Source organism: Marmota marmota, unplaced genomic scaffold (genome assembly GCF_001458135.2).
Source record: "Marmota marmota marmota unplaced genomic scaffold, marMar, whole genome shotgun sequence".
In the NCBI taxonomy this organism is placed as follows: domain Eukaryota; kingdom Metazoa; phylum Chordata; class Mammalia; order Rodentia; family Sciuridae; genus Marmota; species Marmota marmota.
The window spans coordinates 31,629,907-31,645,343 of record NW_026000240.1 but is presented as its reverse complement, the minus strand read 5'-3'; the positions used below and the strand labels follow the sequence as shown (position 1 = coordinate 31,645,343).

The 15,437-nt window shown below is 44.1% G+C and overlaps 1 protein-coding gene across 1 annotated transcript; it reads left to right on the top strand.

Annotated features, from left to right (window-relative positions):
- Positions 1 to 8,729: 8,729 nt before the first annotated feature.
- Positions 8,730 to 10,482, top strand: LOC107143400 (U8 snoRNA-decapping enzyme). Its single transcript, XM_015487061.2, has 3 exons — positions 8,730 to 8,912; positions 9,014 to 9,283; positions 10,175 to 10,482. Exons 1-3 carry the CDS (start codon positions 8,775 to 8,777, stop codon positions 10,352 to 10,354), a joined length of 588 nt encoding a protein of 195 aa, XP_015342547.1. The 5' UTR covers positions 8,730 to 8,774; the 3' UTR covers positions 10,355 to 10,482.
- The last annotated feature ends 4,955 nt before the right edge of the window (positions 10,483 to 15,437 follow it).

The window sequence follows — 15,437 nt, the reverse complement described above, 5'->3', positions numbered from 1 at the left end:
ATATTAACACCTCAGTCCAAGGGGCTGGGGTGTCTCCTCTGGAAGCAGCCATATTCTCCCTTGAATGTGTATCTGCTTTCCTAAAAAATCACTGCCTGTGCTTTGACTGGCACGCGTTGAAATTCTTTCAGGTCATGTATACCAAGGACACCACTTGTCCTGAGTCAAGGTCCCCCTCTCCAAGAACTCCGCCGGGGACAGCCCTCCACTGTTAGCTGAATAAGTTCTCTTACCTTTCCTTTAGGACATCTCAGCATTTTTTTCTCATTGTAATTCATTTATTGAAAAAACCAGGTCATTTGTTCTGTAAACTTCCCTTCCGTCTACTGTTTACTGATTGCATGCTCCTGATATTTTTTTTTATTTTTTATTTTTTCTGGTGATATTTTAAAAGTAAACTTTGTTTTCAGTAGCTTACACTTAACAGGAAAAGTGGTAAGATAGTCCAGAGAGTTCCCATATACTCTACCCAGTTTCCTCTAGCAGCATCTTACATTAATATGGTGCATTTCTTACAATACTGAGTCGATTTGGATATAATATTATTAAACAAAGTTCATGCTTTATTCACATTTCCTTTGTTTTTATCTAATATCCTTTTTCTGCTCCAGGATACCACATTTTATTTAGCTGCATCTTGTTTCCTTAGGCTCTTCTTTATTAATGTGACAGTTTCTCAGACTTTCATTGTATTTCATAGCTATTGATGGGATATTTGTCTCCTCCCCAAATTCATATGCTGAAACTTGACCCTCAGTGTGTTGGTATTAGGAAGTGGGGCCTTCTGGGGATAAGGAGGTTATCAGAGTGGAGCCTTCATGGATAGGGCTAATGGTCTTAGAAAAGAGACCCTAGGGAGCTCCCTTGCCCCTGCCAACCTGTGAGGCTTCAGCAAAAGACGGTCTTCTGGGAAGCAAGAACTGGCCCTCACCAGACACTGAGTCTACCAGGCCTTTGATCTTGGACTTCCCAGCCTCCAGAACTGTGGGAAATAAATTTTAGTTGTTTGTGAGCCATCCAGTCTATGGTCTTTTTTTTCCATAGCCCTAATGGTCCAAGATGATAACCTTGCCAGTTTTGAGGCATACTGGTTGTAAGCACATGGCACACAAATGACAAGGCAGTAGACAGGAAGCAAACCTTGGATCAGCAGGCTCTCCTTTATTCTGCAGTGGAGTCAGTCAGTCAGGCACGGGAGGGCTCATTTTCTGGGTATGGAAATGGCCCCCAGGTTACAGAAGGAGTCTGGGTTTTATAGTTTACAATGAGGGTGAATTAATCATTGGAGACTGCAGATGTGCCATTTGGACAGTCAGGGACCTGGTTGTGCATGTTAAAATTTTAACTCAACAAGGCAGTTGTAAAAAGCTTGGAACTCACTGTCACTGGGAAAGCTCACAACTTGGTGTTCACTGCTTGTCTTCCTTCCTCTGGGCCCACTGTTACCTAGAGCTTCACTATTTGCTTTTCTCCCTCCAGGGCTCATCTGCAATGGGAAAGGGTCCAGCATTTCAGTATTAACTCCTCCCTTCAGGACCCACTGGGGTGGGGAAGGGGTGAATGTTTGCTCTTGGTGGAGATGCTGGGGATGAACCCGGGAAGGAATGAAAGTTTGCTTTTTCCCTCAGGGCCCACTGTTACTGGGAAGGGATGTACTGGGAGAGGTTTAATGTTTGGATAATTTCCCTCCTTCTCCCAAGTCACATTGTCCCTCTGTTTTTCCCTGGGGGTGGGGGGATGGGGGTGGTGGGGGTGGTGATGGTGGGGTGTAGTGAGGTAGTAGCTATCTTGTAAGAATATTATTTTCCATAACCCTTCAACCCTTCACTGGTCAGATATTTCGTAGAGTGGTCCTCTTCTGGGATTTAAAATAAATTTGACACTGGGGATTGAACCCAGGGGCACTTAACCACAAAGCCACATCCCCAGCCCTCCCCTCACTTTCTTTTTTAAAATTTTATTTAGAGATGGAGTCCCACTGAGTTACTGAGGTCCTCCCTAAGTTGCTGAGGCTGTCTTTCAACTCGAGATCCTCCTGCCTCAGCTTCCCACACCACTGGGATTACGGGCCTGCACCAGCACACCTGGTCTCTCTGAGATTTGGTGCTTTTTACATGATTAGATTGTAGTTATCATTTGGGAGGAGGATCACAGCCCAAAGTTCCATCTTTATCACACATTACATCAAAGGTAACTCTCCCAGCATGACTTATCAATGTTGGTGTTTGTAAGATTTGGAAAATGACAAACCCCAAAATAGTGTGGCCTGGGAAGAGGGAGTGAGGAAGAAGTCCAAATGATAACATTGATCCTTTCCAAGACATTCTTTCCCAGTGACAGGAGAATCCCTGGGAATGAAGCAAACATCACCCAGTGACAAGACAATCCCTGGGAAGGAGATATCCATCAGCCAAAGCATGGATCTTTCCCAAATAGATCCTTTCCCAGTGACAGTACAGTGGGACCTCAAAGGGAAAAAGATTCTTCCCCAAGTGAAAATATTGCCCAGTAAAAACAAATTTCAAATTCTCACACACCTGTTTCCTGAGTGCCTAGACACGCTCCGTCAATAATTAAGTCACCTCTCGGTGTAGTATATATAAGCACAGATCCCTCCTTTGGCCAGTGGCTCATTTTCCATCAGGAAATTGTGTCCATCAGATGACTTTGCTCACCTGTGAAGTTTGCACCCAGCTTGGTCATTTTGTGCTAACAGTGTTGACCTGGAACACCTGGGTAAGGTAGTGCCTGTCAAGTTTCTCCACAAAGTTAGGATAACCCACCCTCCTGATCCCATACCATACCCTTTGGAAATCATTATTTAAACACAAGTGTAAGGAGATTGAGGAGAGGATAGCTACATAAATTATTTCTGATTCTTCTACATGGGAGATTCTTTCCCCCATATATTTACTAATTCCTTATTCATTTGCATTATTCTTATGTAATTATTTATTTTCTACTTTGAATTTTAATCCAGTACTCATTTAATTTATTACTCAAATTATTTCAACTTTGGCCATCAGGGATGCTTTCAGTAGGCTCCTGTGTCCTTGTCCCTTTGAGTACTCCTATCAATGTGACTTCTCTTTATCTTTTGGGGGGCAGTGTGAACTTATTTTCAGACATCACACAATGCTTGAAGCTCTTCATATCCTCATCATGAATATTCCTGCCCCACTGCTGGACCGGCCATTTCTCCAAGGAAAATTGTGATACAAACCAAGATCTGGGCACAGAGAAAGGAATTACAAGTGTGCCTCCTAACCCTTGCATGTGTGTGTGTGTGTGTGTGTGTGTGTGTGTGTGTGTGTGTGTACATGCAGTCAGTCCTCTATGTAAACCTGGTATGAATTCATACCAGTTCAATCTCAAGACTGAAAGAGCAAGAATAATTAATAATAGTAGTGATGCTGATCATAATCTAAAAGACACAATCATGAACACCATAATCCCAACCATTGAAATCCTGAAAACCATATTCCCCATGGAAAAAGGGTATATAAGAGCAATAGAAAGTCAAATTCTGGGGAAGGCAATTGTACATTTTCCATGGTATACACAGGATAATTGCCAAATTGTTCAATGGTGTACCACTTCTGCCCCTTTGCACATAGCACCATGCTTGTTTTTTAAAAAAAGCACTTTGAACGAGAATAAAAATTCGACAAGTTTGGCAAACTTCTGAAGACACTTGCTCATATAGAGGTTGCTCCAGCACTACAAAATGTGTTTGTTAAATGATGAACCATTGTTGCTGGGCTTGGGAGCCAGTGGCTTGGGAGGATGAGGCAGGAGGTTTGCAAGTTCAGCCCAAGCAATTATTTAGGCTCTAATCAACTTAGTGAAACCCTGTCTCAAAATAAAAAATAGAAAGGGCTGGGGATGTGGCACAGTGGTAAAACATCCTTGGGTTCAATCCCCAGTACCAATACATACATCAAATTTTAAAAATTGGTGAATTCCTCTTGGTTAGAGATTTGACACTTGAGGAAGATAGACTTCTTACGTTTACCACTAAATCTAACAGAAAAATAAGCACATGATTTACTTTGGGTAATGGATGGCACTTTCAAAACTCTCTCCCTTGTTTTTAATCAGATATATACAATTTACACTGCTGTTGGATGTAAAAATTCTGGAGTTTATCCATTCATCTGTTGCTAATGCTTGGAAAAACTGAAGTACTTTATAAATGTTTATTTGAAGATTTGGTGGACTTTGAAGAAGAAAGTGAATTGTAAATTCAAACCATAATGACAGACTTGGAATTAGGTGTAATCAAGTCTTCTAAAAATCAATTTCTAACGTATTACCAATCAAGCTTGTTTTTTCCATTTAGACCAGTGCATTGGGCAGAAAAGTCAGATGAATGGATTGACCATAAAATACAGCCACAATGAAAGCTTCACTTTAAATATTCCTCCGTTTGCATTGGCATTCCTTCTAGCTAATGAAACTCTGGGAACTGTGTGTGTGTGTGTGTGTGTTTACTGGGGATTGAACCCAGGGCCTTATGCATGCTAGGAAAGTGCTGCACTGAACTACATACATCCCCAGCCTCCAGAAATTTTAAATGAATTAAAGCTGCATTTGCCTGAAAAAACCAGTGAAATTACTGTGTTGAGAGCCACAGCCAAGGGGCCCCAGCAAACTTCCAGCTGCCGGCTGATGATTGGCTCACAGCGCCCCAGCAACATCTTGCTGATTGGCTCCTCTGCCGTGATGCTCATTGGGCTGTTTCCCTGCCCTTTCAGACCACGGAGCTACTCATTGGGGGACTTTTTTGGCTCCGCCCACGTGACCCAGCCAATCGGCCTCAAGAGCAGGAGGATTGTGGGAGGTGGGGAGAAGCTGGTGTGGGAGAGAGAGGCTTGTGGAAAGCTGGTGGTGGCAGTTGAGGCTCTGAGGGTTTTTCCTGAGAGGCTGTTTTGTTTGGCGTGTGTGGTTCTAAAAATAAAGTTAGTTTCTTTTGACAAGTGGCTCCTGATTGTGCCCAGCCAGACTGCGGCATTACTGTTTTGAAAATAATGTGTGCATTGTAGGGTAAGAAGTCCTGCAATATGCTGTTCAATCACCTGTGTAAGTTCCACCAAATCTGTGATCTGTACATGAGAACAGATGTGTGGAATGCCTTCCCCAAACAACACAGACACATAGTGTGGAAGATGGGAAGACTTATAGGGAATGACCATGTCAGTGGATATCAAATCATAAAAGAATTTCAAAAAGAAGAGCACCATGTAGAAAATGAATGTGAATATGTTCTCTAAGGAGAGCTAGGCCTTAAAAGAAAGCAAGCAGGTATTTATCATGATGTAAGACTTCAAAATACAATGATCCTGAATGTCTGTCAGTTCTTACGGATTACCTCTGTGCAATTGCCCATAATTTATCTCTGTAATATGTCTTTGCCATGTGTCAATTTTCTTTTGTAGTTTTTCCTCATCATTTAAAATTGTCAGCATTCTCTCTATACTTGGCTATGAAATCATTTTATCTTTGCATCAATTCCAATAAGGAAGCTATAAATTGTGCAAAGACTTTGAGTGTTCTCATTCATTTTATGCAAATTTGATTCTCAGAAAGTGAATTATAGCAATGTTGATTTTGTGCATTTTATGTAAAAATGTCAAAACCTCCTCAATGAACAAAGAGATGTCCTGTGTGTGTATCTTCATTTATGAAACAAATTTTTGAGATCTCAACTCTGGGTAACTGCATATGCTGGGCAAAGTGCAATGGTGACCCATTGCAGTTTTTATGAACTTCATCAAGACTGTCACAATGTTTCAGATGATTAGTTATAAATCTGAGTGTACACAATTACTAACCATAGTGATATGTGTTTATACATTTAAATTTGTTGATCCATTTCTTAGTGAATATGGCTCATCTGTTCATAAATGTTATACCCATGAAACTATTAATATACTATAGTATATTAACATATATGAATATGCTTGTAAAAATATTTTATTGTCTATTCTGTGGCCTAGGAAGTGTTCTTTTATGTTTCTCCAATAAACCCTTTTTAGAAATGTAAATATATGTCTCTTGAAGAATATTTTAGTTATTTTTTTCCAGAGTTATAGTTTGAGGATTTTGGTGTTTCAAAGTTGGGGAGTTTATGGATTTTGATCTTTCAGAATTTTAACATTGGGGGATATGGCATTCAGGATTCTGTCTTTTAGGAATATGACCTAAGCCTATTCATAGCAGGTGGTGTTTTCTTCCATCATGATCTATGCAATAGCTGGTTGATTTTTTGCAATGTTAACAAGCATTGGTGAATATTGCCTAAAATTCAAAAATGGTAAATTCTTTAAAATTAAAGAATAGTAAATTCTTGATTAGCTCCTTCTTTCATTAGAAGAAATACTTTTATCATGGAAATTTCTCCTGTTCAACTATGTGATAACCTTGAGGTAGAGTCCATATTTTTAGAAGTAGCAGAGATGCTTAATTCTTCTTTATTATTAAAATAATGAACTGGCTCAGCAGTATCTTTCAAGTATAAGCACTAATCAATTTTTGGTTTTGAGTACCATTATTAAGTTGGGGCAGCTCTTTAGTCACATGGCTCTGTCCTCTACTTTCAGCCTTTACTGCAGGGCAATCTACCTGAACATGGTGGGACAGGGGTTGGGGAGTGGGAGATGGGCCATAGGCAGACAGCGATTTGAAAGTCTTGGCAAGGTTGGGGGGATCTTGAGTGCTTCTAAATCAATTCATCCTGGAAAAGGATCTTCACATCCCATGACTTTTCCATGTGCTACGTACTAAACACTAGATCCCTCCAGTCCCTTTGGCCACAAAGAATTTCATTTTGGAAACTCTGGTTTCCAAAGTCATTAATTCCTGGTTTTTTAGTTATTCATATTGCCTTAGAAATACTTAAATCCATCTTTACAAGCCTCAAACAACCAAAGAAAGATGAGCTAATGCTCTGGAAAGGGAATGTTTGACCCTACTTTCTTAAAGATAACCCATTCCGAATAGAAACGAAATCATCCTGTAATGCTAGGGGGAGGGGAAGGAGGAGTTGATGGTATTGGTTCTCGACCCTGGATGTTTGACAACCGAAACATGTTTTTAAAACCACCCATCCCCTAACAACACCCCTATGGAATTTGATTCAATTGGTCTGGACTGAAACCCAGGAATTGGAAGTTCTTATAAATTTTCATAGTCTTTTTGCAAGGTGACCCTACAGTTTAACCAGGGGCATTTCCCACTCCCCTAGAACTCTTAGTGGGATGATGACTGTACCACACCTAGGGCCTCATCATCTCCATCCAGTTGCCTGATGTTAGATGTTGCCCTGCTACTCAGAAGATCAAGCTAGGAAAGATGATGCCAAGAACAACTCATCCCCCTTAGCAGAGCTGAGGAATAAGGATTGCAGCTGAGCTCCAAACCTGAGTCTTTAACCTAAGACTCAGCACTGTGCCCCCATCCTCCACTCCAAGAATGACTACATCTTTACATCACTCGGCATCCTAATAGGTCGGGATCATCTCCATGTAACAGCTGAGCAGCCAGGGACCTGAGAGAGTTAAGTGACTGCTAAGTCACAAGCCTGATTCTGGGAGAGCTCTGGGCTCACCATGGGCTGTCACTTCCTGGCTGTGACTTTATGCCCAGGGCCCTCTCAAGGAGCAGCCTCCTCATTCCCTTTGTGTAATAAGCTTAGGACTTTTGGCGTCGGGGCAATCTTCAGGGTGAAGACTTAGCTGGGGTGCTGGATTGGGAATCCTCCATCAGCAGCACCATGCCTGGAGAGGCCCCTGCCCTGTGGCAGGGTAAGCCTCCTGTCTCCCACCCTCCCTCACTGCTCAAAGGTCTGAGGGTGTTTGTGGGTAAAATCCAGGAAGCTTAGGGGGCTTTTTGTACTTCAAACAACTCCTACTTCCCTTTCCTAGCCACGGGTCTGATCCACAGCACCTTCTTTCACTTCCCTTCCGCAGAAAAATCTCTTGGGATCCCGTGACTTTTCCTTGTGCCACGTACTGAACACTAGATCCCTCCAGTCCCTTTGGCCACCAGTGCTACCACTACCATCTAGGATTAAAAAAAAGGGGGGGGGGTGCGACATTACTATCACCTAGGCCACAATCCTTAACCTAACGCTCAACCTAACTCCCCCCACACTGAATCCTCTCAATCCATTCCTAATAGTTGTCATACACCTCTCCTTCCCCACAGCCGAAGGATAAGCATAGGCACTGAAGCCAGATTGCCCTATTTCCCTCCTACCCGCAGCCCCAGGCCCCTAGAATTGTGTATAGTCCAGAATAAACAAAAAGTAGTCTCCGGACCACGCTACTTTGTTCCTCCCACTGTCGGGACTCCTGGGCCATTAAATCCTGCTCAGGCTACAAAGGCAGCATTTCCCAGCTGCTCTAGGGACTTCTCCGGAAAGGCCTGGGATTCAAACTGTGACGTAAGCATCTATTGACTAGCCTTGCCAGGATTTCAGGGTTCCCCATTCCCCTTCAGGCACACCTCGGTGTAATGCCCAACCGAGAGAAAGCTTTCAGTTTCCCAACAGTCCCGCAGGATCTACCTGAAAGCCCCGCCTTGATTGGCTGCTGCCGGAATCAGTCATCAGGCCTGCCCTAACACAGGCCGGTCCCGCCCATATGCCCTGCAGGGATTGGCTCTAGCACCCCAGCCAGGACCCTATAGGTGGGAGATGAGACACCCCGCCCCCGGAAAAACCACGTGGTCTGTCCAAACCAGGAAGAGAGACAGAGAGAGATCCTCCAGCCATGGCCGAGGGCCACAAGGTGGAGCTGGCCGAGGCCCTGGCTTTGGGGTCCGGCTGGAGGCATGCTTGCCACGCTCTGCTTTACGCGCCCGACCCGGGGATGCTCTTCGGCCGCATCCCGCTGCGGTACGCCGTGCTGGTGAGGAGGGGGTGCGCCTGGCCACTCCCCGCCCCAGCCCTGCACCGTCCCGGGGGCGCACCTTTTGGGCACCTCAGCCAGCCCTACTTCCCCTCCCTCAGATGCAGATGCGCTTCGATGGACGCCTGGGCTTCCCAGGCGGCTTTGTGGACGCGCAGGACAGCAGCCTGGAGGACGGGCTGAACCGAGAATTGCGCGAGGAGCTCGGTGAAGCGGTGTCGGCCTTCCGCGTGGAGCGTACTGATTACCGGAGCTCACACGCTGGGGCCAGACCGCGGGTGGTGGCCCATTTCTACGTCAAGCGCCTGACCCTAAAGCAGCTGGAGGCTGTGGAAGCTGGCGCACCACAAGCCAAGGACCATGGGCTGGAGGTGGGGCCAGCCAGGGTCCCGCCCCACACCCAATCTGTCCCTCTTTCCCCAAAGAAAACCTCCCTGAAAGGAGTCATAACCCTTGAGATCTTGCGATCTTCCGCAGTTTCTAGGAGTAGTTGGGATTTTGCTCATCTCTAATCAGAATAGTATTGCCAAACCAGTCTCTCGCGCAGGTCTGTCCTCTTCCCCCACCATATCAGCCTCTACAGAGATCTTTCTAGAGCACATCCATCCAAGTTTCTCCGTTGTTCCTTATTGATAATGTGAAAATGATCAGTTGAGGCACCCTAAGCACTTAATTTTGGGCCCCTTTTTTTTCTTAGAAGATATGGCCCGTGCTAAAGGCTAGGCGAATATAGACAGATAACGTACAGAGGTATTTTATCAAATTGGGCATATATCAGAATCACAGGGAGAAGTTATGAAAACAGTGATTACTATGCTCACTTTGGAAATATATACTCAAACAGTGATTTCCTGGATCCCATTCTTTCGATTGCTAGTGAGAGGTGGGGCTGGAGGAAGTCTTGAGAATTTGCATTTTTCACTAGGTCCCAAGTGATGCAGAAACAGCTGCTGTAGATTCCACATTCAAGAACCTCTGCTATAGAGCTATGCCTGAATCCTAGAGGCTGGAGTCACTAAAGGTTTCAGGGAGAGAGGTAGGAAAGATTAGCATTTATGGAGCTGGAGAGCATGTCTTGGATTAGGCACCTGCTCAGGGTTGGGATCACTCACCTTCACTGAGGTATGAGCCTTGGAGCTGGTTCTGCCTAGTTGTTAAGGGAGATAAGACCTTTGCTCTAGAGAGATCTGTTGCAAAAAGAATCCAGGTAACATGATTAGTTATGTGGGGTCCAAATGTCTCCTGTCTCCTTGCTTTCACAGGTCCTGGGCCTTGTGCGGGTGCCTCTATATACCCTGCGAGATGGAGTTGGAGGCTTGCCTGCCTTCCTGGAGAATTCCTTTATTGGTGCTGCCCGGGAACAGCTACTGGAAGCCCTCCAAGATTTGGGACTTCTAGAATCTGGCTCTTTCTCAAGTCTTAAGACCCCCGCTCATCACTAAATGTAACCATCTATGGATCCATGAAACCTGATTGGGGACCTTGGGAGGGAATGATGGAGGGACAGGGGAATGTTTTCTCTTCTGGGCCTGAGAGATGAAACCAGATTAAAAGGACATGTGTGGTGCAATGTGTTTTGAGCAGAGGGCCCTCCAAACTCATGACATCAGGGTCAGAAGTCCATACCTCATCCCAGCAATCCAGGCAGATTCTCAGGGTCTGCCTCTTCTTTGTGCATGTGCATACACAGCCTGGACACCCCAGGCTTGCACAGGAACAACCTGTGACCACACAGCCTGACCCCTTTGTCCCATCATGTCTAGGCTAACTGGAAAGTGGCATTTGTGGGGCCTGCCTTGTCATCCTCCCTGCTCCTTCTTGAGGCAGGCTTTCCCATCTCCTGCATGGCTGCTCTCCAGGGTCTATCCCAACTCAAGTTCGCTGTGGAGAGCAGAGGACCCTCTGCTCCCTAAGATGCTCCCACCCTTCCCTGGGGGTTGACCATAGCTGTGGGTTATGGTACTAATGGATACCTCACACTTTTCTTTCCTTGAAACTGAGCATAAGGGCTGAGATGGTGTCAAGGTCTTCTTTGGCTGACCTTAAGGCACCAAAGTCCTTGTGCGTGGTCTCTAGGGCTTTTGTTTTTGTGCTACCTTAGTCTCTGAGGAAATGAGCAGGGAACTGACCCAGCCCCTTATAGCCTGCCCTACCAAAAAGAGCCTCTCGGTAAGAATGGATAGCTAGGCAACTAAAATCTTCAATTATTTCAACAAATACTAATTATGTACCTAAACCTGCCATGTACCATAAAAAGTGGAGAGATTCATAGCTTTTGCTCTTCTAAGACTCTAGAGCAAGGGTTGGGCAGATAGTAAATATTTTAGACTTTGTAGGTCACATGGTTTCAGTGGCAACTTCTTCACTCTGCCATGTCAAAATTATCTGTTCAAATCAAATCTTGTGGCACATGCCCATAATGCCAACTATTGGGTAGGCTAAGGCAGGAGGATCAGAAGTCCAAGGTCAACCTTGACAAGTTAGCAAGACCCTGTCTCAAAAGAATAGTAATTGAAAAATACTGGGGATTTAAAAATTAAAAAAATTTTTAAAATTAAAAATAATGGGGATGTATTTCTGATAGAGTACCCATGGTTTTAATCCCCAGTATAACCAACAGCAAAAATATTATCTGTAGGATGCATAAATATATTTGTATTGCTGTAGCCCATTAAGACACTAATAAAAAAGCAGTTGGCTAGCCTCTGGTCCATAGATTACTAAACATCTGTTGTAGGAGGAAGTAAGATTAAAAATTTTCTTTATGTGTGCCTGTTTACTTGCTAAGCGTTCACAAGGAAATAAATAAGCTATGATATAGTCCCATTTTAGTACTTTTACTTGGGCTGTTTGGAAGGGTCCTCTTTGGTGAACATTTCAGAGAAGGAAGTGATCACATAGGTAGGAAGTGTTTTCCAGCAAGAAGCATGTGTCAAGGCTGTGGGGGGGGGGGGGGCGCGGGGAGAAACGTGACACACCATCCCAAAACTTGATAACATATTTAATGTAGTATTTCATATTTCACAATTTTGTGGACCAGAAATTTCCAAGGGGACCTGCTGGGTACCCCTCCACATGACTGTGATGCACATCTTTTGAACAGGCCTGATGGTATTGAGTTGGCACATAAGGCCTGTCTGCAGTATCCTAGGTACATTTAGTCACAGGTCTGGCATCTTGGCAGGGAAGACTGGGCTAAGTGGGACCCAGATTTCTGTATGTGGCCTTAGCAATACAGTCTAGGTAGATGAAATTCCCACTTGGTGACTCATGACACCCAGAGAAGTAGTCTGGGGACTGGGATAAAAACCCCAAGACTTCTGACCTGGCCTTGGAAATTGCAATGTAACTTGCCACACTGTTGGTCATGCAAGTCCTTTAAGGTCAGCCAACATTCAAGGGTACAGGGATTATGCTCTGCTTCTTGGTGGGGAGTGAGGGACTAGCAGAGAAGTAGCAAAGAATTTGTATACAACTGTAACTGATGAGAATGGTCTAGGAAAAAAAAAAAGTATCATTAGACATAGCTAAAGCTGGAGAATTAGGTTGGAGACAGATGGTACAGGGCCTTCAGGTCATAGTGAGGGGCTTGGTGTATGTTTCAAGGAAGCTATTTCTGCTATTGTGTGAAACATGGACTGGAAGGGGATCAAAGAAGGAGGAGGAGACAGAGTAGATGTCCATAGTGGAGGATGGTGACCCTGACCAGGATGGGGCAGTGGATACTGAGGGAAGTGGACATGTTGGAGAGAGATCAAAGTGGTGCCATTGGAATGGCCTCCTGATGGACTGGTTGTGGGAAGAGGGGGATTCAAGGGCGACTTTTTTGTTTGTTCTTTCAGATATTCAAGTTGTGTATGAAAGGAAACTTTATGGGACAGGAAAAAAGATTTGAAAGGGACAGGCTCAAGACAGAGATTGAGACATGTGGCAAGAGGGTGGAATGAGTCCCCAAACAGGTGAGGAGGCCAGACACTGGCAGATGCTGAAGAGGATGGTGTGAATCAAGAGCCAGCAGCCTCAGTGACCAAGACAGTGACCACAAGGCCAGCGCCAGCTGCCAGGAGGTACAAGTGGGCATGTCAGGACATAGTCTCCCAGGAAAGGGGCACTGGAGGATCAGAGTGGGGAGTGGTCTGCAAGTGCACTTCAGAGCCATGTGGGACCCAGTGGTAGGTGTTGTCCTTTGACTTTTGGGGGAGTGTGATGGGGAGCAGCTGCAAAGATCCAGTAGCTCCTGAAGGGGTTAATTACTCTGTCATGTTATCCTCACCTGTTGCTTTTGTCACCTTGTATCTAAAGTAAACTCTGAGGGGGGGCAAACACAGACAGGGCACTGTGAGTGCCCCCAGGGTCCCAGACTGTACCAGCTTCATCTGTGCCTGATACCACTAGGCCTCATCACCTCTGCAAAGGAGGGGGGACCCTGAGACCAGAGAAACTCACCCATAGTCGCTCCACTAACAGACACCTCAGCTCAGGATTGGTCTCTAGATGATGGCACCCAGAACTCATCCTCAGATTTACTCTGGTCTGATGTTGTTCATCAGTTTTGGGGTCCTTCACAGATCTCCATCTCCATTAAACTTCCTTTGGTCCCTGGAGAGGGTGAGGGGAGGGGCCAATAACTCTCTGAATTCTCCAGCAAACAAACCCGCCCAGTCAGCAGGTGGCTTCCCCACCAGCCATCATAAAAGTGGTTGATCATGCTTTGAGTTCATTTCAGTGGCCTGTTCCCAGCAGTGTGCAGATGGACAAGAGGGAGGACAGGCTAGTTCAGACTCTGCATTTCTCCTCCTCTCACCTACTCGCATCCCGCTAAGGGCTGAATAAGCCGGGAATGGTTGCCACGCAGGTGTTCAGTCCAACTCTGTATGGTGGACAGAAGATGGAGGCTCTGTGCAACACTCCCACCCCCACCACCTATGTCCTCTGCTAACTGCTGGGAGGACTTTCAGCCCAGCTCTTGACCTCTTTTCCTTATCTGAAGTGTTGGGCTGTGAATCCTGGGGTGAGGGTTAATGGAGGTGGCACTGGGCATGAGCTTTGGGGAGATGCAGCCAGCATAGTATCAGCACAGGATGTTGATTCCCTCCTGTTTCTTAGCACAAGTTGTTTCTGAGAAGGTGAGAGCCCCCCACACACCCCCCACCACACACATGCCGGCCTCTCTCAGCATAATCAGCCAGGTGTTTCCACCTGTCAACAGTGCCTTTTCCCTGGAGCATGTTGGCTGCTGGGACAGAGAGAATACCAGTGAGCTGGTTATGAACAGTACCTCCTGTTACATATTCATCTAGTGCTAAGTAATTAAGTTAATGATGGCTGTAAAACAATCTAATGGCACAAGTTGAAAGAAAATGTGCATAATGTAAAAGTAAAAAAAAAAATTTGATTAGTATGCTAGCCACAAAATACTAGATTTCTCCCCTCAAAGATAGTAGAGAGAAGAGGAGTAAAAAAAAAAAAAGTACTAATTAGAAGAAGAGTAGAAAAAAAAAGTACTAATTTCACTGGGAAAGAAGTAGGTATTAGGGGCTGGGATTGTGGCTCAGCGGTAGAGTGCTCGCCTAGCACGTGCAAGGCCCTGGGTTCAATCCTCAGCACCACATAGAAATAAACAGGTAAAATAAAAAGGTATTCTGTCCAACTACAACCAAAAAAAAAAAAAAAAAAAGAAGAAGAAGAAGAGAATGTTAGTATTGCCTTCTTATGTTATAAGACTCCATGCCTAGGGGGAAACCTTAAATTTTACTGTTTGTGTGGACATGCTAGCAATATGATTCTGGGTGGACATGAAAAAGTGGGCAAAGAATGTCAGGTTATTATGGCCCAAAAGCAAAAAATCATCATTGTGTAATGTCAAAATTTGATTTGTTAAAAGTGTAAAACTTTTTAATTGATCCAGAGAGCCACAATAATCACAGAATTATGAATTTCAAATTATATACAGCAAAATCTATTGGAAATGCAGGAATAAGTTATCAGAATAATATTGAAGAGCTTAAACATACTTCTATCATGTCTTGACAGAAAAATGCCAATATGGGTATCTAGAATCTAAAAATATTAAAACCAATGATAAAGATAACCACCAACCTTTTAGGGGTGCTCACTGTGTGCAGGGACTATTCTGAGGTCTTTTCACATATTAACATATTTAGTCTTTAAAACAACCTTATGAGGTAGGGACGCTATTATCTCTATAGTCCAAATAAAAACCCACACTCAACAATACAACTAATATACTTTTCCCAAAAGATAAATATCGATCTCTGTAACTTTAAAGATAAAATAGACCTTTAAAGGCCCTAAAATCATTTACCAAGTTAGTCATATTGTCCTTATAAAACTTCAGTAAATCCTCTTTATTCTTTTATTGACTTCTGGAAATTATAAAGTGCATACCATGTTCTTTGATCATTTATGTAATAAAATGAAATAAATTCCATGGATAGATACTCTGCAGTTATTATTATTTTTTATTATTAGGTTTTTCTTTTTCATATTTTTATAATCTAATAC

Bases quoted from the DNA above. Each gene is read 5' to 3' on its own strand.
- LOC107143400 (XM_015487061.2), top strand. From the start codon at position 8,775: ATGGCCGAGGGCCACAAGGTGGAGCTGGCCGAGGCCCTGGCTTTGGGG. The intron at 8,913-9,013 runs GTGAGGAGGGGG...CCCCTCCCTCAG, and splicing joins CGCTGCGGTACGCCGTGCTG to ATGCAGATGCGCTTCGATGG. The intron at 9,284-10,174 runs GTGGGGCCAGCC...TTGCTTTCACAG, and splicing joins CCAAGGACCATGGGCTGGAG to GTCCTGGGCCTTGTGCGGGT.